General features: G+C 45.7%; 1 protein-coding gene across 4 annotated transcripts in view; it reads left to right on the forward strand.

Annotated features, from left to right (window-relative positions):
* LOC126161579 (lactosylceramide 4-alpha-galactosyltransferase-like) overlaps positions 1-26,738 on the forward strand; it is a 441,277-nt gene that overhangs the window by 336,509 nt on the left and 78,030 nt on the right. For all 4 annotated transcript variants that reach the window (XM_049917522.1, XM_049917521.1, XM_049917520.1 and 1 more), the window contains one exon: positions 25,113-25,302. In XM_049917522.1, coding sequence (XP_049773479.1) covers positions 25,113-25,302 — 190 coding nt within the window. The remainder of the gene's footprint in view (positions 1-25,112; positions 25,303-26,738) is intronic.

The following is a 26,738-nucleotide window of genomic DNA, read 5'->3' on the forward strand; positions in this document are numbered from 1 at the left end:
TCTTCAGGGGACTGTTCAAGATGGTGGGGGTGCTGTAATGGTATGGGGCTTGTGCAGTTGGAGTGATATTGGTCCCTTGGTACATCTAGATACGACGCTGGCAGGTGACAAGCACGTAAGCATCCTGTTTGATCACCTGCATCCATTAATGTCCATTGTGCATCCCGACGGACTTAGACAATTCCAGCAGGACAATGTGACATTCCACACGCCCAAAATTGCTACAGAGTGGCTCCAGGAACACTCTTCTCAGAGTAAACACTTCCGCTTCCACCAACCCCCCCCCCCCTCCAGACTTGAACATTATCAAGCATATTTGGCATGCCTTGCAACGTGCTGTTCAGAAGAGATCTCCACCCCCTCGTACTCTTACGGATTTATGGGCAGTCCTGCAGGATAGTTCCCTCCAGCACTACTTCAGACATTAGTCGAGTCCATGTCACTTCTTCTTGCGGCACTTCTGCCTTCTTGAGGAGACCCTACAGTATATTAAGCAGGTGTACCAGTTTGTTTGGCTTTTCATTGTATATATGCTTTCATTATTCTGTTGTTGTCTATGTGATGCGCTTATCCTTCGTTAATATTTCGCATTCTTACTTGAAGATTAGAATAAAACCCACATCGCTACGAAGGAGGTAACGTTAAAAGTAGTAAACAAGTGATAAATTGAAACGTCGTGCCAGATGCTGAAGTTTTACTGCATGAATGACGAAAACGTAATTTCGTTATTTTGTGATGGTTTGAAATTATGTGTTAAGTTTCTTTGAAGTCGCTAAGTCTCAAATATTGGATGAATATAGTACGAGTAATTTTCGCGCCATGAGTTACGCTGGTCAAGAGGTACACACAGTTTCTGACTCTAAGGTTGGTATTAAACCACTGATGTTAAATTATGTCTCTTAATAAGTAGATTACGACAGCAATTCCAAATTTTAAATTCAGTCAATAATTATGTGAAACATTGAAAATCGTATTTTTTGCCCCTGGAAAGTTTAGATATGCAACCTTCAACTGGAAATGTGACAGTCTTAGCCGCTTAGAAATGTAGACATGGAAATGACGAAAACAATAGGCCCGGTGCAGGGAAATTTTCCTCTTGGTGTTTACGACCTGTTGAGAGAGCATTCAGTAAACATGGTTTTAAGTTTCTGCTCAACGATCGTAATGATGGGCCTGCATGCCAAAAAGCTCTGTTGTTCAGTGGTAGACGTTAGATTGTGTTGCGTTTCAACTTTTTGACTTTAGTAAAGTCAAGTCCTCGCTTAATGTGATTGGTATTGTCGAGCGCAAAAAATGGCAGTAGTTGAATGTTTCTGCTTTGTGACAGCTGTAGTGTTCTTAGCACAGCCGATATCAGGTTTCAAAAGACGATTCCGTATACTAGACTACCAGATTTTCGAGCAGTACTGCCGTAGGAATTAGAATTACAGGAGGTGGAAATCCATGAGTTTGGAACGCTCCGAGACCAAACATGTTCTGCACTATGTCCGCGGCTAACACAAGAAAAATGAACTGGCTACCACAAGAAAGAGAACTGTCTTCCACCATTTGAGCGTTGCTGTAAACTTCAAAACAACTTCGCAAAGAAATCTCCTGCCTACAATAACTCACTGAACTTATTTCGGTATGCCAGATTTAAAGTGAAGGATGAGGTGACGGGATAGCTATTCTCCTGGGTTGACATTCAAGAGGATAATCTTTGACATTTCCGATCCAGCACCCAAGTTGGATTTTCCGTGTAGTTTAAGGCGAGTGCCAGAATGGTTCGTTTGAAAGGGATTAGTTCCATTGGAAATCAATTCCAGTTCTCCTAGCAACGCTGATCTCTGCGTTGATACGATATGGAGGAAACGACTGCGAAACATAAAATCCTGTCGACAGCATTTCAATCATCCTTATTGAATGCAGGTTCGGAAATCTAACAGACGACTTATATCTGCAGTCAGCTATTTCATCATGGCAAGTAAGTATGTGAATAATAATGTGAAGTTCCTCTTAATTTGGCAGAAAAATTATTTTAACGTTGTATTTGATCGCTACGCTTAGAATTAGTAATTTGCCCTCGTTTTTAGCAAGAAGTGGAGACACCCCCACGTCCGCACTAGCATGATAAACAACACAAAAATTCTAGTGTCACCTCTACAATATGGTTAATATTCGAATATAGGAGTCACAGCAAGTCGTCTGGGTGCGATCACCCACTAAAATAGTTCCATCGAGGAGATAGTTGACAGGAAGCGACTGAAGGGTAGCGGCTTTTAAGGGCAGAGGGAAAAATTGCCAAATACAGCGCCGTGAAAAAAAAAAAAATCTGCGATAGTCAGGGCGGGTAATACTAGGCGGATTTGCGCCAGTAGTAGTTAATGCTTGGGTGTTGGTAAGTGTTGTGGAGAGGTGTTACCACTCTAGCTGGTCCCCGACGAAATCTCATGGGCCAGCTGCAGCGCTTGCGTACCTGTAACATACCAGGTCGTCTTATGAGTGGTCAACTGATTACAAAATAGGTCGTTCGTTGTGTAGAGTTTGTGCGGAGTTTGTATCTTGTGTGTTCAGCTTCCCTGCACAAGTAGAGCCGGCGGTGCCAGTCAGATTTGCTGTGATACTTGGGTTCACCGATATTGCGTTGTTTGTGTGCTTAATTTGATCCTTCCATAGGTTGTTAATTTTCCCTAAGAAGTGTTTTTGGGCGCTCGTACTTCCACCTGTTGTCATGATAACAGTCCCCCCCCCCCCCAGAGTATAGTCGTGTGGCGAATTTGTTGAATACCTCCAAGAGAGTATCGAGGAGGTATTCATTATGTAAATCCGCCGTGGGTGTGTATCTTGGGGCATTGCTTATTATTCGTAACGCCTTGTTTTGTATGACGTGTTGGAGCCGTGTAACCGCTGACTAGACCTACGAACGCCATCAAAGGTCTGATGAGTGTCATGTACATAACCCTCGACACCCTTCTATTAACTGCGCTTTGTCTGTTAAGCATAGAATACTTTTGTTTGAGCCCCGCTATACTTTATTGGCAACATGTTGTATGTGGTCTCCCCATGTGATTTTCCGATCCATCCCGACACCGAGGTGTATGACTTTTTCACGGAAATGTGTTGGGTGTGAGTGTAAATTTTTCTACAGTACTGGTGTTTCTGCAGTTGTCTCGGTCTGCTTGTAAACAGAACAACTCCGCATTTGTGCTATCTGTAGTCATAAGTTAATGTTTGATGGGTTCCAATCTTGTGCTAGGATGGCAGTGACATTTGAATAGATGGCAACCATCGTGTTATGTGTTGTTGAAATATCACTTTTGTAGAAGTTAAACAAGAGGGTCCCCAGGACGCTGCCTTGGGGTACTGCGACCAGAATACCACGTCATGTTGATTGTTTGCCTTGAATGTCGGTGTTGAAACATCAATTCGCCAGATAAGGGAGTATCAGGTATACGAGTGCGCCGTGGAAACCAGCGACGCTGAGATCGTTGAAGGCTTTTTAGATGTCCAGGTACACAGCCGTCGTTGTTTTGCTGATGTAGCCGTCTGTTTTATGCTCCACTACGAGAAGGAGTTGTTGCGTTGTTGAGTGGTGATTACTGAAGCCGAACTGCTCCGGCTCAGGGTGTCGTTGTTGACGTAGTGCCTAGTGAGTCGTTTTAGAATCACATTCCGAACAGTATTGCTGAGCGAGCTCAGCAGCCTGATGAGTGGGTAATTTTTTGGGAGCAAGTGATCTCCTGGCTTTCTGAATATCCGGATCTCGGCTGCCTTTCAAAAAATAGGGAAATGTTGGTGTCGTAAGATGACATTCGCGATGTGTCAAGGATTCATTGGCTTTATCCGTGAACTCCTTGAGTATACGGTTTTGATGCCGTTGGGACCAGGAGTTTTCCTAGCTGAGCAGTGCTTAAAAGCCCACGTGGTTTAATGTGTGCTAGTACGTGTGATTTCGTCGCTCACGGACTGGGTTACAGATTGTGTAGCCTCCTGGTCCGTTTAAAGTGTGCGTGTGTGTGTGTGTGTGTGTGTGTGTGTGTGTGTGTGTGTGAGAGAGAGAGAGAGAGAGAGAGAGAGAGAGAGAGAGAGAGAGAGAGAGAGAAAGAGAAAGAGAAAGAGAAAGAGAGATAGGGGCAAATTCTGTGTGAAGGATGCTGCTAGAGTTCTGGCCATTAGTTCTGGCTTCTTCTCCGAGGAGTATACAGGTTCGTCTGGTCCTCGCCGAGCGGGTGTCGCTCCCTCGTAAAGTGTCGAGCTAAATTCCACACTCCTGGCCTTGTGGTATCAGTTCACCGGGGTTTTGGTCCCATTGTGTGGTTTCAAATGTTTTAATTCTCTCCCGTTTAATACCCTGGAGCGTGTTAGCATGCAGATGTACAACAGGCGCCTGGTGCGCTGCAGGTATCTACTGAGACGGTTTCAAATGCCAACCACGAGTCAAGGTGCTGCCCTGCGCCTACTGGTGACCACAGGTCGCTACTGTCCTTCTGAGCAAAACTGGCCAAGAGCGTACTACGGCGGTGGCTCCTGACACGTAACCAACTCTACTTAACGTCCTACCAATATCTTTCTCTTGCAAAATTGGTTTCAGGAAGTGGTCGTGCATCTGAAGCCTACAGCAAAAAATGGTTCAAATGGCTCTGAGCACTATGGGACTTAACATCTGAAGTCATCAGTCCCCTAGAACTTAGAACTACTTAAATCTAACTAACCTAAGGACGTAACACATCCACGCCCGAGGCAGGATTCGAACCTGCGACCGTAGCAGCAGCGCGGTTCCGGACTAAAGCGTCTAGAACCGCTCGGCCACAGCGGCCGGCTACTGAGGCGGTTTCTTACTAGGATAAACCCCAGGACTTACTTGATCAGGGCCGTTGAGCTTCGTCGCGGTGTGAGAGCTGGAATGGCGTCACCAATTGCGTCCTGGACTGCAGTGGTAAATGCTTCGACAACTTCATCAGTTTGTGCTGTGTGAGTAATTTCGTTTATTTCTGGGATACTGCTGTTAAGCTTTTCCTTGTATAGAGCCCATTTATTGCGCTTGTGGTTTAGTACCCGGTGTGGTTCTGTGTCCTGCTGTTTCTCTTCCTTGTACAGTATTACTGGCATATGGTCAGAGACCACATCGTTCTCAGCTGCAATGTTGAGTGTTCATGTGATGCCCTTGATGAATCTACACTCCTGGAAATTGAAATAAGAACACCGTGAATTCATTGTCCCAGGAAGGGGAAACTTTATTGACACATTCCTGGGGTCAGATACATCACATGATCACACTGACAGAACTACAGGCACATAGACACAGGCAACAGAGCATGCACAATGTCGGCACTAGTACAGTGTATATCCACCTTTCGCAGCAATGCAGGCTGCTATTCTCCCATGGAGACGATCGTAGAGATGCTGGATGTAGTCCTGTGGAACGGCTTGCCATGCCATTTCCACCTGGCGCCTCAGTTGGACCAGCGTTCGTGCTGGACGTGCAGACCGCGTGAGACGACGCTTCATCCAGTCCCAAACATGCTCAATGGGGGACAGATCCGGAGATCTTGCTGGCCAGGGTAGTTGACTTACACCTTCTAGAGCACGTTGGGTGGCACGGGATACATGCGGACGTGCATTGTCCTGTTGGAACAGCAAGTTCCCTTGCCGGTCTAGGAATGGTAGAACGATGGGTTCGATGACGGTTTGGATGTACCGTGCACTATTCAGTGTCCCCTCGACGATCACCAGTGGTGTACGGCCAGTGTAGGAGATCGCTCCCCACACCATGATGCCGGGTGTTGGCCCTGTGTGCCTCGGTCGTATGCAGTCCTGATTGTGGCGCTCACCTGCACGGCGCCAAACACGCATACGACCATCATTGGCACCAAGGCAGAAGCGACTCTCATCGCTGAAGACGACACGTCTCCATTCGTCCCTCCATTCACGCCTGTCGCGACACCACTGGAGGCGGGCTGCACGATGTTGGGGTGTGAGCGGAAGACGGCCTAACGGTGTGCGGGACCGTAGCCCAGCTTCATGGAGACGGTTGCGAATGGTCCTCGCCGATACCCCAGGAGCAACAGTGTCCCTAATTTGCTGGGAAGTGGCGGTACGGTCCCCTACGGCACTGCGTAGGATCCTACGGTCTTGGCGTGCATCCGTGCGTCGCTGCGGTCCGGTCCCAGGTCGACGGGCACGTGCACCTTCCGCCGACCACTGGCGACAACATCGATGTACTGTGGAGACCTCACGCCCCACGTGTTGAGCAATTCGGCGGTACGTCCACCCGGCCTCCCGCATGCCCACTATACGCCCTCGCTCAAAGTCCGTCAACTGCACACACGGTTCACGTCCACGCTGTCGCGGCATGCTACCAGTGTTATAGACTGCGATGGAGCTCCGTATGCCACGGCAAACTGGCTGACACTGACGGCGGCGGTGCACAAATGCTGCGCAGCTAGCGCCATTCGACGGCCAACACCGTGGTTCCTGGCGCGTCCGTTGTGCCGTGAGTGTGATCATTGCTTGTACAGCCCTCTCGCAGTGTCCGGAGCAAGTATGGTGGGTCTGACACACCGGTGTCAATGTGTTCTTTTTTCCATTTCCAGGAGTGTATAACGTCTGGCCTCTGTCGCCTGTGGTTGGGCTCGAGCGTGGGTACGTCCGGTGATGGAACTTTGAGCTAGTGAGTGATCGTATAGTTTCTTGCGTTTGGGGTTTCGTATTCGCGAGTTCCAGACGAGGTGTACTGCGCTGAGATCCCTAGCGGTGATGAGTCACGGTGCTATATTGAGTATAGTGCTGATATCGGGTGTTACATTGTTATTTGGTGGATTTTAAGCCGATGTCACAGCGAGTTCGCCCTCTTAAGCAGCAGTACATATTCCTGCTGTGGCGAGTAGGAAACCAGTTACCACAATTGGAACGCTGGCAGCGTCTCATTGTTCTGAGACTATCTCATTGGCGAGAGGAGTCATGAGTGCACTTAAGAGTGGGACTATCTCGGCGATTCTGAACGAAGCGAAGAACTTTTCTTTTCAAATATTAATTTCTAAAACTTACCTGTGACATAAGTGCTAGGAGCAGCTTAAGTATCACTAAGGCTTTGCTACCGCACTCTGCTACGCTGTAAACTATCCATATTAAGAACCAAATAATAATTAATTATGATGGTACGAATCGTTCCAAAGTTACACGAAAAGTACTAGGGATTTCTGTTGCAGGCTGCGCACTTCCGTCGGCTTTAGGGATTCTGGTCACCGTGAAAACCATGCTCTCAGTTTTCCATAACTTTTAGAGGTTGATTGTATAAAACTAAGTGATTGTTAATTATTGGGCGGTGATTGTCAAAATATGGGCAGTAATGGCATCCTGAAATATTATTTAAAGTAAATTAGCTACCCGCACATCCATTCATAGTTGTATAGGAAGACTGTTAGGATCTGAACGAATCCCATACGTTACGAGAACTGTTTGAACGGACTACATCTGCGGGGACTTTGCACAGAACATGTGGGAGAACGTCCTGCGCCGTTTTGCAGTATTGAGCACGGAGGAACGGCCAATAGCACTACTCGCCGCCTATTCCACTTTCTACAGACTTGCGTGACTAGACTGACAAATATTGATGGACATGCATGAACACGCAAGCATGCATGTCCGAAGGGACAGGTACTGCAGCCTCTACAGCCGTTAAGGATTACGTGAAATGTATACGCAGTTCCGAACATGGACAACCATCAGCTGTAATAATGAAATGACAATGATGAAAATTTGTGCCGGACCGTAACACGAAACTGGAGTTCCCCCTTATCACGTCTTACCATTAGGCTATACGAGCACGGTTCGCGGCCAGACCCAAACTTCCATAATTATGTTGTCAACCATGTGTCTACAACCTGGACTTGTGCATCTATTATGTACACTACTGGCCATTAAAATTGCTACACCAAGAAGAAATGCAGATGATAATAAACGGGTATTCATTGGACAAATATGTTATACTAGAAATGACATGTGATTACATTTTCACGCAATTTGGGTGCATAGATCCTGAGAAATCAGTACCCATAACACCCACCTCTGGCCGTAATAACGGCCATGATACGCCTAGGCATTGAGTGAAACAGAGCTTGAATGGCGTGTACAGGTACAGCTGCCCATGCAGCTTCAACACGATAGCACAGTTCATCAAGAGTAGTGACTGGCGTATTGTGACGAGCCAGTTGCTCGGCCACCATTGATCAGACGTTTCCAGTTGGTGAGAGATCTGGAGAATGTACTGGCCAGGGCAGCAGTCGAACATTTTCTGTATCCAGAAAGGCCTGTACAGGACCTGCAACATGCGGTCGTGCATTATCCTGCTGAAATGTAAGGTTTCGCAGCGATCGAATGAAGGGTAGAGCCACGGGTCGTAACACATCTGAAATGTAACGTCCACTGTTCAAAGTGCCGTCAATGTGAACAAGAGGTGACCGAGACCTGTAACCAATAGCACCCGATACCATCACGCCGGGTAATACGCCAGTATGGCGATGACGAATACACGCTTCCAATGTGAGTTCACCGCGACCATCAGGATACAGTAAACAGAACTTGGATTCATCCGAAAAAATGACGTTTTGCCATTCGTGCACCCAGGTTCGTCGTCGAGTACACCATCGCAGGCGCTCCTGTCTGTGATGCAGCGTCAAGGGTAACCGCAGCTATGGTCTCCGAGCTGATAGTCCTTGCTGCTGCGAACGTCGTCGAATTGTTCGTGCAGATGGTTGTTGTCTTGCAAGCGTCCCCATCTGTTGGCTGCACGATCCGTTACAGCCATGCGGATAAGATGCCTGTCATCTCGACTGCTAGTGATACGAGGCCGTTGGGATCCAGCGCGGCGGTATTACCCTCCTGAACCCACCGATTCCATATTCTGCTAACATTCATTGGATCTCGACCAAACGAGCAGCAGTGTCGCGATATGATAAACCGCAATCGTGATAGGCTACAATCCGACCTTTATCAAAGTCGGGAACGTGATGGAACGCATTTCTCCTCCTTACACGAGGCATCACAACAACATTTCACCAGGCAACGCCGGTCAACTGCTGTTTGTGTATGATAAATCGGTTAGAAACTGTCCTCATGTCAGCACATTGTAGGTGTCGCCACTGGCGCAAACCTTGTGTGAATGCTCTGAAAAGTTAATCATTTGCATATCCTGTGGGTTAAATTTCGCGTCTGTAGCACGTCGTCTTCGTGGTGTAGAAATTTTAATGGCCAGTAGTGTATATTCCCGTGCACGTCCGAAGGGACACTGCATCGTACTTCTGAGCAACGAAGGCCCTGTAATATCGTATTTATCTGCCGATTACAGGCAAGTGAGTTTACAGTAAAATGTCCTGCCTGTACGGGAATATACACAATGGATGCACGAGCACAGGTTGTAGACACGTGGTTGACGACGTAGGGACATTTGTGTCTGGCCGTGATTCGTGTTCGGGTAGCCTAATGGTAAGGCGACCGCTCGCGATAAACAGGAAATTGGGGTCTGAGTCCTGGTCTGGCACAAATTTTCACTGTCGTCATTCCATTATACAGCTGATGGTTGTCCATAATAACTGCCAATGCATTTCATGTAAATGTTAATGTAGGTTTAGTACCAAGGGGGGATTTTGCCCTAAGGATATGATAGATCTACGAGGTGCGACAATAAAGTAATGAGACTGATTTTCTTTGGAAAATGTGGCAACCCTGCAGGCTTGCGTAGGCACAATATCTTTGACCTCGGTCTATAAGCTGCTTCTAGTCCAAGCAGCACATCGATGCAACTGCTCAGTCGTGAGATGTGCTGTAATAACTTAACACATGTTTGTGTCTCTCGTCACGGAAACGGAACCGCATTATATTGCGCAACGGTATGTCATTTCTTTTTGCGTTAAATTGGGTGATAACGCGACTACAACTTACGGTAAGCTTCAGAAGGCTTTTGGAGAGGAGGTTATGTCAAGAGCTCAAGTTTTTCGTTGGCAAAAAATGTTCAGTGAAGGCAGAACAAATGTTGAAGATGCAGACCGCAGTGGACAACCATCAACCTCACGGACGGACGTCAACTTGGCCAGGGTGCGTGAACTCGTACGATCTGATCGAAGATTATTCGTGAAAATGATTGCAGAAGAACTGAACATCAATCGAGAAAGAGTTCGTCTAATAATAACAGAAAATCTTGGTATGAGAAAGATTGGATTCTGCATCACGATAATGCGCCATCCCATACTGCTCTAGCCGGCCGAAGTGGCCGTGCGGTTAAAGGCGCTGCAGTCTGGAACTGCAAGACCGCTACGGTCGCAGGTTCGAATCCTACCTCGGGCATGGATGTTTGTGATGTCCTTAGGTTAGTTAGGTTTAACTAGTTCTAAGTTCTAGGGGACTAATGACCTCAGCAGTTGAGTCCCATAGTGCTCAGAGCCATTTTTTGAACCATACTGCTCTGACAGTAAAGTAATTTTTAACCTCAAAAGAAACTTCAGTACTGGTTCAAATGGCTCTGAGCACTATGGGACTTAACATCTGAGGTCATCCGTCCCCTAGAACAGAACTACTTAAACCTGACTAACCTAAGAACATCACTCACTTCCATGCCCGAGGCAGGATTCGAATTTGCGACCTTAGCGGTCGCACGGTTCCGGACTGAAGCGCCTAGGCCCGCTCGGCCACCGCGGCCGGCTAATTTCAGTACTACCACAGCCACCTTATTCACCAGCTATCGCTCCGCGCGACTTTTTTCTACTTCCAAGAGTCAAAACGGCGGTCAAGAGACACCTTTTTCAGACAACAAAAGATGTCCAAAATGCTGAGACGAGGGTCTTGGAGGATATTACAGAAGATGAGTTCCAGAAATGTTACCATCAATGGCAGATGCGCTGGAAAAAGTGTGTGCAATCAGAAGGGAACTACGTTGAAGGAGACAACACTAAACTTGACGAAAACGGTAAGCAACATTTTTTTTCACATCAGTCTCATTACTTTATTGTCGCACCTCGTACATAGCTCTGTGCAATCACAGTTCCACGCGTACAGACGTGCAGATAAGAGATAGTAGTTTATCAGTGCTTACCCATACACTACAACATTCGTAGGCATCTTTGTCTTGGAAGTTACGTGAATTGTGGGTTCGGCTACAGGTCAAGCCAAATGATCAGGACACCGAGCGAGGTGGCGCAGTGATTAGCACACTGGACTCGCATTCGGGAGGACGACGGTCAGTCCCACGTCCGGCCATCCTGGTTTAGGTTTTCCGTGATTTCCCTAAATCGCTTCAGGAAAATACCGGGATGGTTCCTTCGAAAGGGCGCGGCCGACTTCCTTCCCCATCCTTCCCTAATCCGATGAGGCCGATGGCCTAGCAGTTTGGTCTCCTCCCCCAAATCAACCCCCCCCCTCCCAAGGCCCCTCCCCCCCAGACAGTACCATCGCCGGGAGCAGCTTTGATTATGACATTTCATTGTTACCATAGAAGCTGCGTGATAAATTAATACTGTAATAGTTTTGTGATAAAGCATTATAAACGTAACGGAAAATACGTATTTTGTGATTGATACATTCGTGTTCGGCCTTATTGTTCGTTTTTACTATTAAATGACAAAAGTCTGCTGGTACACATGTTTTCCTAGGGTTTAGCTTGCGTTAAGACTGATTAGGTATGCGTCAGTTATTTGGCCCAACGAACTGTATGGCATATTGATGCTGCTACGTCATAGTCACAATTACTTAGGTTTGCGTCAAGAAATGGCTGATCGTGTATACAAAACCTTCTCTTTGAAGTCATCGTTAATGAGCAATAAAGAACAACTCTGCTCTCGTTCAGGTAAAGCCGCCGCAGATGTAGGACCATTGCCCATGCCATTGATTGCCTGAGAGGCTGTGGCCCAGCACTCAGAGACAGTCGGCACAGTTATAAAGCCACTGGCTGGATCAACACAGAAGGTGGCTGACAGTGCGAAACAAAATGCCAGAAGTTACGGCTGCACGACCTCGCTTGCTCCTAGCAGTGTTTACCGGCCCTGGAGTAACTGCGGCGCCGGCCGATGTGGCCGAGCGGTTCTAGGCGCTACAGTCTGGAACCGCGCGACCGCTACGGTCGCAGGTTCGAATCCTGCCTCGGGCATGGATGTGTGTGATGTCCTTAGGTTAGTTAGGTTTAAGTAGTTCTAATTTCTAGGGGACTGATGACCTCAGCAGTTAAGTCCCATAGTGCTCAGAGCCATTTGAACCAGTAACTGCGGCGCCGGGCTGACACCTGTACATACATGAAGAAAAACTTTTTTTGTTTGAAATTTCATTCTGGTTAGCTTCACAGTAGCATTGTTTTTTTAAAAAATAGCATATTCAGCACATAACTGTAAGGCTGCTCGTCCGCTGGAAGCGATTACGAGAGCAGTCGCGGAATCGATACCGGTACGAGCAGTGTTACGGAACATCGTCCATTACATGCGGCTATTCGACGCGATTATACGCAACGATGGGCTACTAGCGACCTATTCGCATGGAACGGCAATAGTCGCTTGTAGTCGCTCGTCGCCAGTACACATGCTGCTGCAACCACAATCGTCAAGGATGTAGATTGTGTAAAATTGAACATTGTAGTTCGCTCAAAATCATCTCCGTGCAGTACGAAAGACGATAAGTATTATTCTCGTGGTATTCAAAGAAAACTATGGTTGAAAGTTGTAGAAGAAGTGGGTGTCAGCGATGGTAAGTATGTAGTCACTTTTATAATACAGGATAATTAAAATGGTTCAAATGGTCTGAGCACCATGGGACTTAAATTCTGAGGTCATCAGTCCCCTAAAACTTAGAACTAATTAAACCTAACTAACCTAAGGACATCACACACATCCATGCCCGAGGCAGGAATCGAACCTGCTACCGTAGCGGTCACGCGGTTCCAGACTGTAGCGCCTAGAACCGCTCGGCCGGTCATCAGTCCCCTAGACTTAGAACTACTTAAAGCGAACTAACCTAAGGACATCACACACATTCATCCCCGAGGCAGGATTCGAACCTGCGACCGTAACAGCAGCACGGTTCCGGACTGAAGCGCCTAGAACCGCTCGGCCACAGCGGCTGGCACAGGATAATTAAACTTCCGCTACGTTAGCCAGTGTAGACGGAAAACTATTTTCCTTGTGAGTACCGAACTTTATAGGAATGATGATCAAACTGTGCGTTGCACGATTCGCGTTGTTAGTAGTGATAGTGTCACGACTTGCCTTTAGGCGCCAGTGCGGGTGCGGCGACTTAGGTTTGAAACTGAAGCATGAGTGTGCATTGCAGTTGCGGACGGTCAACATGGGTCTGGGCGAGGTGACCAGGGCTTTACTCGTAAAGCTGTTTTATTAAACCGGCAGCAATAGCGCCGATGCTCTTGGTGATTATCGATGCTTTAAATGAATGCGGAGAGTTCCTCCTTCCGCACCGTGGGTGGACAACATGATTCGGAAGTTCGAATTGTCTGGCGATTTGGGAATCGCTCTTGCAAGAGGATCATTCGAGTTAGAAAACTGCTACGGAAGCAAAGGGAACTTCACAGCAAACATAAACGTAGCCAAAGCCTTGCAGACAAACAAAAATTACACGAAGCGAAATGTGTGAGGAGGACTATGCGAGAGGCGTTCAACGAATTCGAAAGTAAAGATCTATGTACTGACTTGGCAGAAAATCCTAAGAAATTTTGGTCTTATGTCAAAGCGGTAGGTGGATCAAAACAAAATGTCCAGACACTCGTGACCGAAATGGTACTGAAACAGAGGATGACAGGCTAAAGGCCGAAATACTAAACGTCTTTTTCCAAAGCTGTTTCACAGAGGAAGACTGCACTGTAGTTCCTTCTCTAGATTGTCGCACAGATGACAAAATGGTAGATATCGAAATAGATGACAGAGGGATAGAGAAACAATTAAAATCGCTCAAAAGAGGAAAGGCCACTGGACCTGATAGGATACCAGTTCGATTTTACACAGAGTACGCGAAGGAACTTGCCCCCCTTCTTGCAGCGGTGTACCGTAGGTCTCTAGAAGAGCGTAGCGTTCCAAAGGATTCGAAAAGGGCACAGGTCATCCCCGTTTTCAAGAAGAGACGTCGAACAGAAGTGCAGAACTATAGACTTATATCTCTAACGTCGATCAGTTGTAGAATTTTGGAACACGTATTATGTTCGAATCTAGTGACTTTTCTTGAGACTAGAAATCTACTCTGTAGGAACCAGCATGGGTTTCGAAAAAGACGATCGTGTGAAACCCAGCTCGCGCTATTCGTCCACGAGACTCAGAGGGCCATAGACACGGGTTCCCACGTAGATGCCGTGTTTTTTGACTTCCGCAAGGCGTTCGATACGGTTCCCCACAGCCGTTTAATGAACAAAGTAAGAGCATATGGACTATCAGGCCAATTGTGTGATTGGATTGAAGAGTTCCTAGATAACAGAACGCAGCATGTCATTCTCAATGGAGAGAAGTCTTCCGAAGTAAGAGTGATTTCAGATGTGCCGCAGGGGAGTGTCGTAGGACCATTGCTATTCACAATATGTGTAAATGACCTTGTGGATAACATCGGAAGTTCACTGAGGCTTTTTGCCGATGATGCTGTAGTATATAGAGAGGTTGTAACAATGGAAAATTGTACTGAAATGCAGGAGGATCTGCAACGAATTGACGCATGGTGCAGGGAATGGCAATTGAATCTCAATGTAGACAAGTGTAATATGCTGCGAGTACATAGAAAGAAAGATCATTTATCATTTAGCTACAATACAGCAGGTCAGCAGCTGGAAGCAGTTAATTCCATAAATTATCTGGGAGTAGGCATTAGGAGTGATTTAAAATGGAATGGCCATATAAAATTAATCGTCGGTAAAGCAGATGCCAGACTGAGATTCATTGGAAGAATCCTAAAGAAATACAGTCCGAAAACAAAGGAAGTAGGTTACAGTACATTTGTTCGCCCACTGCTTGAATACTGCTCACCGGTGTGGGATTCGTACCAGATAGGGTTGATAGAAGAGATAGAGAAGATCCAACAGAGAGCAGCCCGCTTCGTTACATGATCATTAAGTAATCGCGAAAGCGTTACGGAAATAATAGGTAAACTCCAGTGGAAGACTCTGCAAGAGAGACGCTCACAAGGGAACCTCCCCATCGCACCCCCCTCAGATTTAGATATAAGTTGGCACACTGGATACGCCTTGAAAAACTGAACACAGATCAATCGAAAAAACAGGAAGAAGTTGTGTGGAACTATGAAAAAATAAGCAAAATATATAAACTGAGTAGTCCATGCGCAAGATAGGCAACATCAAGGTTATTGGAGCTCAGGAGCGCCGTGGTCCTGTGGTTAGCGTGAGCAGCTGCGGAGCGAGAGGTCCTTGGGTCAAGTCTCCTCTCCAGTGAAAAGTTTAATTTCTTTATTTTCGCAAAGTTATGATCTGTCCGTTCGTTCATTGACGTCTCTGTTCACTGTAATAAGTTTAGTGTCTGTGTTTTGCGACCGCACCGGTAAACCGTGCGATTAGTAGACGAAAGGACGTGCCTCTCCAATGGGAACCGAAAACATTTGATCGCAAGGTCATAGGTAAACCGATTCCTCCACAGCAAAACGCGTCTGATATATTCTATGCGACACTGGTGACGGCATGTGCGCCACATGACAGGAATATGTTACTGACCCACGTAACTTGTACACTTGGCGAATGGGTAAAAAGATTCTTCTACCTTACCCGATTTCGGGTTTCTTGTGGATGTGATAATCACTCCCAAAAAAGTGTTGAAAACATAAGAGTTTGTCACATAAACTGAAAAAAAGAAATTAAAGTTTCACTGGAGGGAAGACTTGAACCAAGGAACTCTCGGTCAGCAGCTGCTCACGCTAACCACGGGACCACGGCGCTTCTGAGCTGAAATTAGCCTTGATATTGCCTATCTTGCACATGGACTACTCAGTTTGTATATTTTGCTTATTTTTTCGTAGTTGCACACAACTTCTTCCTGTTTTCTCGATTGATCTGTGTTCAGTTTTTCAAGGCCTATCCACTGTGCCAACTTATAACTAAATCTGAGGGGGGTGCGATGGGGAGGTTCCCTTGTCAGTAGCTCGGTACGGGCTTTTGTTAAAGTTTCGAGAACATACCTTCACCGAGGAGTCAAGTAGTATATTGCTCCCTCCTACGTATATCTCGCGAAGAGACCATGAGGATAAAATCAGAGAGATTAGAGCCCACACAGAGGCATACCGACAATCTTTTTTTCCACGAACAATACGAGACTGGAATAGAAGGGAGAACCGATAGAGGTACTCAAGGTACCCTCCGCCACACACCGTCAGGTGGCTTGCGGAGTATGGATGTAGATGTATATGTAGAGGCCAACGGCCAATTGCGCCACAAATTGTTGAGGGAGTTACTGTTGCCATGGCGGAGAATCCTGGACGCAATGTGCCATCTTCAAGAAGTGCGCGAGCTGTGTCACAACAGCTGAACATTCCGTGATGCACTATTCTAATAGTGCTGCGAACAGTTGTGAAATTGTATCTCTTGGGCAAAGCCAGGCTGTGATGGACGCAGATGGTCGTCACAATGAACAACATTTGTAACCTGGGGACCTAAACGTAGAACGGAATTTACAAATGTTACCCTCTCACACGGAAATTAAAATGTTACGTTCAGTGGTTTATTCGTTCTCTTCTGTATCTCCTTACAAATGCTTCCAAAAAGTTTCATTCTCCTACGATCACTCCTTTTCATGGGCGCCCTCTCAGGTAGCGAAAGTTTAATTACAACCACCTGATAGATGCATGTAATGTTAATAGTACAGAAAAGTTTTCCAATAATTAATCGAATAAAGAAATAGATATTACACTTACATACCCAAGCATTCGAGTCGTGTTCACAGAAATATGCTACATATTCCTCTCTGACACCGTCTCTTGTGATGCGTTTGTTTTCATATAGCGCAGCAAATCTAATGGGAGCTCCACTGCTTTCAGTTTGTGGTTGCTCTTGCAATGAAGCACAGATTATTGTTCACCTTCTTTATTGATGACAATACTATGTAACAGCTGAAAACATTTATCAATAGCATTAGCGAATCGCAGTTGATCTCCGTACATGAGCACTCGCTACTGGCTGGCCATGGTACCGAATGTACACTCAGTAACTTGCCGTGGCTTTGGAACTCCCTTACTAAATATTGTTATTGATGAACGAAGTTTCGACGCGGGAAACAGAATCATTAGATATGTTTTAAGAGGACACACTTGTCCCCAAACATGCTAAACTTTAATATTCGATCCAGGCAATGTGGAAACTTTTTGAATGTGTAGTCCTCCAGTTTCAAGGTGTGTGACAAGTTTAGATTCGGAGAAAATACTACCGTCGCTCTCCTTACCATATGCTCCCACGTCAGCGGCGATGTATGTTGTAATCTGAGTTAGCGTCCGCCTCGGTAGCTGAGTGGTAGTGGCGTCAAATCGAAAGACCTGCACGCCGGCACGGTAGCTCAGCGTGTTCGGTCAGAGGGTTAGCTGCCCTCTGTAATAAAAAGAACTGAGTTAATCGATCAACAACGAACTTAAACGGATGCCTTACGACGTCCGCCCCGAGCAGATGCAACGAACGAAACCGAACAAAATGAGATTTAAAAAAAAAAAAAAAAAAAAAAAAAGTGGTCAGCGTGACAGACTGTCAATCCTAAGGGCCCGGGTTCGATTCCTGGCTGGGTCGGAGATTTTCTCCGCTCAGGGACTGGGTGTTGTGTTGTCCTAATCATCATCATTTCATCCCCATCGACGCGCAGGTCGCCGAAGTGGCGTCAAATCGAAAGACCTGCACCAAGCGAACGGTCTACCCGACGGGAGGCCCTAGCCACACGACATTTCCATTTCCATCTGAGTTAGCGACAGCTTGCATCAAAATTGTGAAGTAATGCTTATAATTTCGCCTTGCTGCGAGCATTGATCGGATTTCCTGTGCGTACGTACCCTGGATGCATCTTGCAATAATCAAAGAAATACTGGGGCTTTTAACTATTATTGGGTTCATCCAATCTCTAAAAGTGAAAGATAACAAATAAGGAAAACATTAGACATGTTCCATTGCATTACCATGGTCCATTATCAGATAAAATTGCAAATACGTTTAAAAAAATTCAATATACGGGTCGGTTTCCGAATCAGTAACAAACTAAGGCAGATTCTGCGACGGAAGTTGGAAGCCCCCAAAAATAAGTTTTGCAATGCCGGTATGTAACGGATCATATGTGGATCCTGTGAATGTTACTACTGCGGCCAAACAGGAAGACCTGGGATACCACTTGAAGCAACAGAATGATCATTTAGTTTCCACTAAAAATTGTTTATCAACATTGCACAATGAAATTAACGGTAATAATTTGGATATACTCGTAGTAATGATACTTTACGTCAGTAACCAGCCGAACCCAAAATTTTCGATTAACGAGCAGACAACGAGCAACCGTAACCGGATTCTTTTTTTTTTTTTTTTTTTTTTTTTTTTTTACTTCACGACGAACTGTTCTTCGATCGAAATAAAATATAATCATAGAGTATCCCGTTCTTGTTTGTACCATTATCTGCACTACTGACAACCTTTCATTTAGGCCCGGCCCGTATAGGCCGCACGGCTTTCTGGGCGGGAAGGCGCGCCTGTCCCCGGCACGAATCCGCCCGGCGGATTAGTGTCGAGGTCCGGTGAGCCGGCCAGTCTATGGATGGTTTTTAGGCGGTTTTCTATCTGCCTCGGTGAATGCGGGCTGGTTCCCCTTATTCCGCCTCAGCTATACTATGTCGGCGATTGCTGCGCTAACAAGTTCTTCACGTACGCGTACACCACCATTTGTCTATCACGCAAACTTAGGGGTTACATTCGTCTGGTGTGAGACGTTTCCTGGGGGAGTCCACTGGGATCAGAACCGCACAATAACCCTGGGTTCGGTGTGGGGCGGCGGAGGGGTGAAGTGGACTGTGATAGTCGTCGTGGGGTTGTGGACCACTGCGGCTGCGGCGGGGACGGAACTTCTCCATCGTTCATAGGTCCCCGGTTAACATAACATAACATAATCTTTCATTTATGAAAATTTAACTTCATCTAATACTCCTCCTCTTTTGCACTACACCGGTTGAGTGATGACTCATAAGTGTTTGTTCTGTTGTGAGATTGAAACTGTAAATTAATTTGTGAAGATTTAACTCTATCTAATGTTGTAAATATTTGCACTTGGCCGCATAAACAATGATCCAAGAACTTTTACTTTGTAATAAAAATGAATATATATTTTTGTGCTAAATTACATAGCTAATTTGCACTGTAACAGATTTCAGTTGCTCATATATTTACAATTTTACATACTTATGCAAACAAAAAGCCTTGTAAACATTCTTATACCCTTGTTTTATATGTAATTTGAATTTTTATAAGCAAGATAGGATTTCTGCCCGTGTGTAGGTAAGCAATTTTAAGTGTTTTACACACTGACGAGCCAGAGAAACTGATACACCTGCCTAATATCGTGTAGGGCCACACGAGCACGCAGAAGTGCCTCAACACGACGTGGGACGGACTCGACTAATGTCTGAAGTAGTGCTGGAGGGAACTGACACCATGAATCCTGCAGGGCTGCCCATAAATCCGTAAGAATACGATGGGATGGAGATCTCTTCTGAACAGCGTGTTGCAAGGTATCCCTGATAAGCTCAATATTCTTCATGTCTGGGAGTTTGGTGCCCAGCGGAAGTTTTTAAACTCAGAAGAGTGTTTCTGGAGCCTCTCTATAAGAATTCAGGACGTGTGGGGTGTCGCACTGTCCTGCTGGAATTTCCCATCGGAATGCACTACGGACATGAATGGATGTAGGTGATCAGACAGGATGCTTACGTACGTGTCACCACTCAGAGTCGTATCTATACGTATCAGGGGTCGCCTTTCACTCCAACTGCACACACCCCACATAATTACAAAGCTTCCACCAGCTTGAACAGTCCCCAGGTGACATGCAGGGTCCATGGATGCTTGAGGTTGTCTCCATATCTGTACACGTTCATCCGCTCGATACAATTTGAAACGAGACTCGTCCGACGAGACAATATGTTTCCAGTCATCAACAGTCAAATGTTCGTTTGACGAGTGGGCCATCGGCTTCGAAAGCCCATATCGACGTTTCGTTGAATGGTTCACACGCTCACACTTGTTGATGGCCCAGCATTGAAATTTGCAGCAATTTGCGGAAGGGTTGCACTTGTCAAGTCGAACGATTATTTTCAGTCGTAGTTGGCCCCGTCTTGCAGGAACTTTTTCCGGTCGGAGTTGTCGGAGATTTGATATTTTACCGGATTCCTGATATTCACGAGACACTCGTGATATGGTCGTACGGGAAAATCCCCCACTTCATCGCTACCTCGGAGATGTTGTGTGCCATCGCTCCAGCGCCAACATTAACACCACGTTCAAACTCACTTAAATCTTGATAAACTGCCATTGTAGCAACAGTAACCGATATAACAACTCCGCCAGACGCTTGACTTATACAGGTGTTGCCTGCCGCAGCACCATATTCTGCCTGTTTACATATCTCTGTATATGAATACGCATGGCATACCAGTTTCTTTGACGCTTCAGTGTATATTGACACGCACTTTCGGCATTTGTGCCTTAAAAATTTAAATGTAATACTTACATTGGCTACGAACTGTATGGCGCTCCTTAAACATTCATCGACATAATTACACCACCTAGTGTGAACGAGCTTTCCTCCCAACACACACACGATGCCGCTGGCCATTGCTTGTGTGATATTTCAACAGTTTGTGTTATTGTACATATTAGTAATGACGGAATTTGACATCTACATCAAACTCTCATGTATTTGTATCTAAAATGGTATGTATTTCTATGTAAAAAATGCCTTTTGTTCTTGAATATTGTCTAGAACTGGTTTTTATAAGAAGTTTGTGTTACTGTAAAATTTGTAACGTAATAGATATTTTGATGATAAAGAAATACAGAAAAAACCAGCGACTGTTTGTAAGGACCCACTCAGCTTTTTAAAATTCTTCCCAATCATTATATTCATAATGGTTGCACGCCTCTACAAGGACTTACAGTCTAATTTAGAACCTACGTTTTCTTTTAGCAGTTTGCGTAATACGCGTCATCACGTATAGCGTTTCCAAAAAGTAAGTCATATCCTCATTATCCACTGGACTCACTGTAAATATTTGATCACCTACCTGGCTGCAAACTGCCTGTCGCACGAGGTCACTTGCAGAGGACGATCCCAGTCGCTTACAGTTGCATGACTCAGGTCGCCCTTAATCGCGTGTTCGCGTATTCACTTTTTAGTTCACGAGACGTATTGTCGGCCGACTCTTTTCGCATTCTGGGAACTTGAACAATAAACTCTCCATTACACACAAATCTTAAATTGTAGCGTCTGCCATTGGAGTCTGTTGAGTATCTTGTAACGCTGTCACACTTGCTAAACGATCCTGTGACGAAATGTACTGTATCTGCTTTTTCTACATTCCTACAATTTGTTTTAACTGCCAGTCGCGGTAGCTTCGGATGACTACTCCTAGATAGTCTACGGTCTTTGCCGTTCCCAGTGTTTTATTAATAATAGTATACCTGAAAAATAATGGATCTCTTCGCCTTTTTGTGTGCAATATGTTACGACGGTGCTGAAAAGTAATGCCTCGGAATTTTTTAATCTGCTCTCCGTATCTGTTGAGATATTACAAGTCTTGCATATTACGTGGTCGACTTTCCCGCATCGCCGAAGGTTGCAACCCTCTTCTGATTAAGGGCTCCGTAATGTGTAACGTTTCGACGTTGGTGCGTGAGAAACAACATGCTGTAACCGAGTTTCAAACCACATAAAACGCGTCTCCAATTGAAATCCATAGAAGACTGAAAGCTGTCATACGGTGATGACTGTATCGTCGTCAATAATGTGCGAGATTGAGTTAAAATGTTGACCCCAGCTTTCATCACCTATCGCAATGTTGTTAAGGAACCCATCACTCTCATGCTTAAACAGCAAAGGAAATGTTGACGGAAGTCCGCTTTGCTCTGTTTCACGATGGGAGTGAGCATTCGAGGCACCCACTGTACACACAATTTTCTGTACCGCAGTGCTGCAACGATGGCCTGTAGACGCTCTCGTGATATGCCACACTTACTTGGAAGTGTGTTATCCAACGATTTTCTCGGGTGTATTCGTCAAACCGATTCCGATGAGTCTTGTCGGTTGTCCGCTCTGAACTCTTGTCACACACGTTGAGATTAGCACCACTGCTTCCTTCATTACGAAACCAACGTCACACATTACTGATGTCGATTCAGTCGTCAGCATACGCAGCTTTCATTTTTCAATGGTTTTTCAGTCAGAGACACGTTTTCTGCGGTTAAAAACTCGACTACAGCATGCACCGCCATGTTAAACGCTACGCTACACAGCCCTCTAGCGGCAGAATATTGCAATTTGCGTAAGCGAAGAGGGAAAGTAAACCGAGTAATATGCGTGACATGTAAAACCTTAACCGATATCGAGAACAGAATTAAAAATTCGGATGGAATCCTTTTCAGCATGCTCTTGTACACTTATTTACGTTCAGGGTCAACTGTCAGTTCCTGCCCCAATCACCGATCCCCCACAATTATTCTTGCATTTCCCTATAGTCTTACTGCATTACTAGCTTCCTATAAAGAGCATCGTCTGCAAACAGCCTCCCGACAGGCGATCATTGTAGGCAAAACCACCCCTTCCTTCCGCCTCCTTGATTTCTATATCACCATCTATGGCCGTCCTATCGCCCTCACTCCCACCCTTAAGTACCTTGGCGTCACCCTCGACCGTCGCCTCTCCTGGACTCCCCACCTCCGGACAATCCAAGCCAAGGCACGCTCCCGACTCAGTCTCCTCAAGCTCCTCTCCGGCCGTACGTGTGGTCTGGACCCCTCCACCATTCTCCACACCTATAAATCCCTCATCCGCCCTATCCTTTGTTATGCCCATCCGGCTTGGATCTCCGCACCCCCCCCCCTACTTTTTACAAATCCCTCCAAATCCTTGAACGTCGTGCTCTCCGCCTCGCCTATCGCATCTGTCTCCCCTCCCCTACGCGGCTCCTGTACGATCTCATCCCCTTCCCCCACCTCCTCCTTTTCCTTGAAAGGATACGGATCCTGTACACCTCGCGTAAACTCGATCCTCCTCACCCGCTCGTCTCCCCGATCCTCTCCCACCCCCGCCCGCTGCCGCGCCTGTATTCCCACGTCCCACCCGGTCTCCATCTCTCCACCCTCCTTACCCTCTCCCAAGGTGGCTTCCGCCGACTCCCTCTCCCTGATGATGCCCTCATCCCCTCCATCTACCCCTCCTACCAACTTTGATCCTCCCTCCCTCTTCCGTTTTTTTTTGCTCCTTTGGGCACCCTCCCACCCTTCTCTCCCTCTTCCCTCCCTCCTCCATTTCTCCCCACTCCTCCCCTGGGCTTCCCCTCCCCTGTCCCTCTCCTCCTCCCCCTTTCTCCTCAGCCATTGGCATCCTTGTTCTCCCCTCTCCCCCACCTCACCCTTCTTCCCCTCTTGGCAGGTCCCCAGACTCGCACACGCTAAGTGGACATTCGCGCCGGAGATCATCGCCATCAGTGTCTCGTGTGTGCCGTCATGTTTAGTGTTCAGTCTTCCCGTCACACTCCATCGTTCACCTGTGCCATCGCCATCTTCAGTGTTAGTGCGTCGTGACAACAGTTTGTAGTGTGGATTATCGTCGAGTGTGAACGGCTCCGTATTTGTCTTTATGTGTCTACTGTTTTATTACCCACCGTTATGTCACATCTGTGTATTCTTTCTGTTCTTTATTTATCTACTCTATGGCTGAAGAGCGGTGTAACATGCTGCTGACAGTCTGCCTGTTTGTACGGGTTTGAAAATAACAATAAAGAAAAAAAAAACAGCCTCCCGAAGCTTCCGACTTCATACACTTGTTCATTTATGTACAATGAAAATACTAGTTGCAGTGTAACACTCCCTTGGAGTACTTCCGAAATTATCTTTACATCTGTAGACTTCTGCCCGTTAAGAACAATGTATTGATTTCTATCATCTAATATGTCCTAAATCCATGCTGACAACACTTTTTTCCGCGAAGAGACAAGATACAAAAGAATTAAAGACATTAGCTTCCTGTGGACATTGATTTATATCAATGCGGAAAGTTGAAAATTTGTGCCAGACTGGGATTTGAATCCAGGTCTCCTGGTTGCTAGGCAGATGACGCTGACCACTACGCCATCCAGACACAGTGGCCAACACAACTGTACAAACTACCCTAGCACGTCCCTCGTCAGACCCCAATTCTCAACTATCCACACACTACTGACGTAGTGACCCTTGCCCATCATCCTCATTACTCACGGCATTTCGAAAGAACAGACATCACACACACACACACACACACACACACACACACACACACACACACATATATATATATATATATATATATATATATATATATATATATATATATATAATTAGACGATGGCCGATGACCACTTCAGTGCAGATGCTCAGCAAGCTCAAACTCTCAGACCAATCAGCGAAATGCCGCGAGTAATGAGGATAGTGGGCTAGGGGCACTACATCACTCGCGTGTGGGTAAGTTGAGAATTTGGGTCTGGTTGGAGGCATGCTAAGGTAGTCTGTGCAGTTGTATTAACCACTGTGCCCAGAGGCGTAGTGACCAGCACATATGCCTAGTAAGAAGGAGACCCAAGTTTGAATCCCGGTCTGACACGAATTTACACCTTTCCCCGTTGATATAAATCACTGCCCACTGGCAGCTAATGTTTTTCCTTTGTGTCTTGATTCATAGTGGCTGCAGGATAAAAATGGAGTCTGTTCTTTGGGACATGTCCGAAAGAACACCCCCACCTAGCGTTCTACGGAACCTCTGTGAGAACGCAGCTTTCCATATAACTGTCTGTAGTGATTTCCCATGGTCACAAGAGTACCGAGGAAGAAGTTTAAAAAAAAACAAAACAAATTACACATGGAGAACGTAATGCTCCAACTTGTGTACGTTCTTTGGCAGGTATCGATGGCAGAGGTACGGACTGGTGGCGGCCCTCCTGCTGAGTGTGACGAGTTTCTGCACATGGCTGGCAGCTCCACCCAAGCTTCCCGATGTTGTCATCCTGCCACCATTGCTCATCGATGAACCGTTCATGCCCCGGCGCGGAGCGCGTAACATTATTTTCGTAGAGACCACTTGTGCCATCGAGGTAAGCAAATCTTTCTTTCTGTCACTGTAGCAGGTGTGCAACTTAGGAGCATATGTTTCAAAATAATCGCTTATTGTAGTTGTGGGCTTCAATCCGAACACTGGTATCATTCAACTATCCTTATAGTCCAGTGAAACTGTCAGAAAAAAAGCCTGTACCTTGCAAAAGGTGGGGTAGAAGATTTTATTTTTTTAACGCGTTCATATTGTTGGAAAGGTTATAAAACGAGGTTTTGCCAACAAAATTTCTCTTGGAAAAACTTTCTGCAGTCAAAAAACTTCTAAAATTTCGGACTTTTTTCAGTTTTTTCAAAATATCTCGGTTTCATTTGCTCCTATCGCTTTGACGTGTATTTTCTTTTTTAAAGAGCACAAAATTCTCTACAAATTTGATTCTTACCATTTTTTTCTACTCCCAGTATCTAAGGCGCTACAGCACATCAAAAAATGCCATTTTTTTCAAATTTCGAGCAAAGTGGCAAATTACCTAATTTTTGAACACTGTTATTTCAGTTTTTATTTGTGTAGTATAAACATTTTACTCATCATGTTATTCATTGGAATTTACCATCTCACTCTGCTGCAGGGCCAGGACAAACAGCATCATATTCAGTAACTACGAACACATTCACGTCGGATTGCGTGAAGTTTATTTGTGTTACAATATGTAATACGATTGCATGCAAGTGCCTTACATTTTCTACAGTTGATTGACGTTAATGATCAGTTAGAAGAAAAAGTATGTAGGAATTGTTCTTTAGCGGACAAAAGCGTATTTATTCTTTGGCCTTCGTTCCAGTAGAAGATGTGAAGTCTGGTGAACCGAGTAAATTTTTTGTCATTGATGGAGGGTATCTTATCCACAAAATGACTTGGACTCGAAATGTTTGCTTCAAGTTAATATCCCAGAGCTATGTTTCTTACCTGCAACGTCATTTTGGATCTCAATTTGCTACTGTATTTGATGGGTATCCATGTGAGGGAGATAAATGTAGCACAAAGAGTGCTGAGAGGATTCGTAGGCCCAAAAAACATTCTTCGGTTGACGTTGTGGTTGAATCAGAGATGGTGAACCAAGTCCCTCAGGACAAGTTCTTGTACAACGAACGAAACAAGATGCGTTTGATCACACTTCTTAAAAAGGAATTTCTGGAGTGTAGCATTGAATTGCTCCAGGCACAAGAAGATGCTGACGTTATGATTGTAACATCTGCCATTTCAAGAACCAAAGATTTTGGAAGTGTTGTCATTGTAGGAGATGTTGACCTACTTGTGCTCATGACCGGTGTGGGGCAAGGCATTGAAAACTTATTTTTCTTGAGGCCAGGAAGAAGAAATGCAGAAGACAAGTGGTTTTTCACCGCAGCTTACAAGTTTGACAGTGAATATATTCTGTTCACTTCTGCTTTTTTTGGTCAAGGAAAACTTAAGAGCTGC

The sequence above is a fragment of the Schistocerca cancellata genome, chromosome 2 (assembly GCF_023864275.1).
Source record: "Schistocerca cancellata isolate TAMUIC-IGC-003103 chromosome 2, iqSchCanc2.1, whole genome shotgun sequence".
Taxonomy (NCBI): domain Eukaryota; kingdom Metazoa; phylum Arthropoda; class Insecta; order Orthoptera; family Acrididae; genus Schistocerca; species Schistocerca cancellata.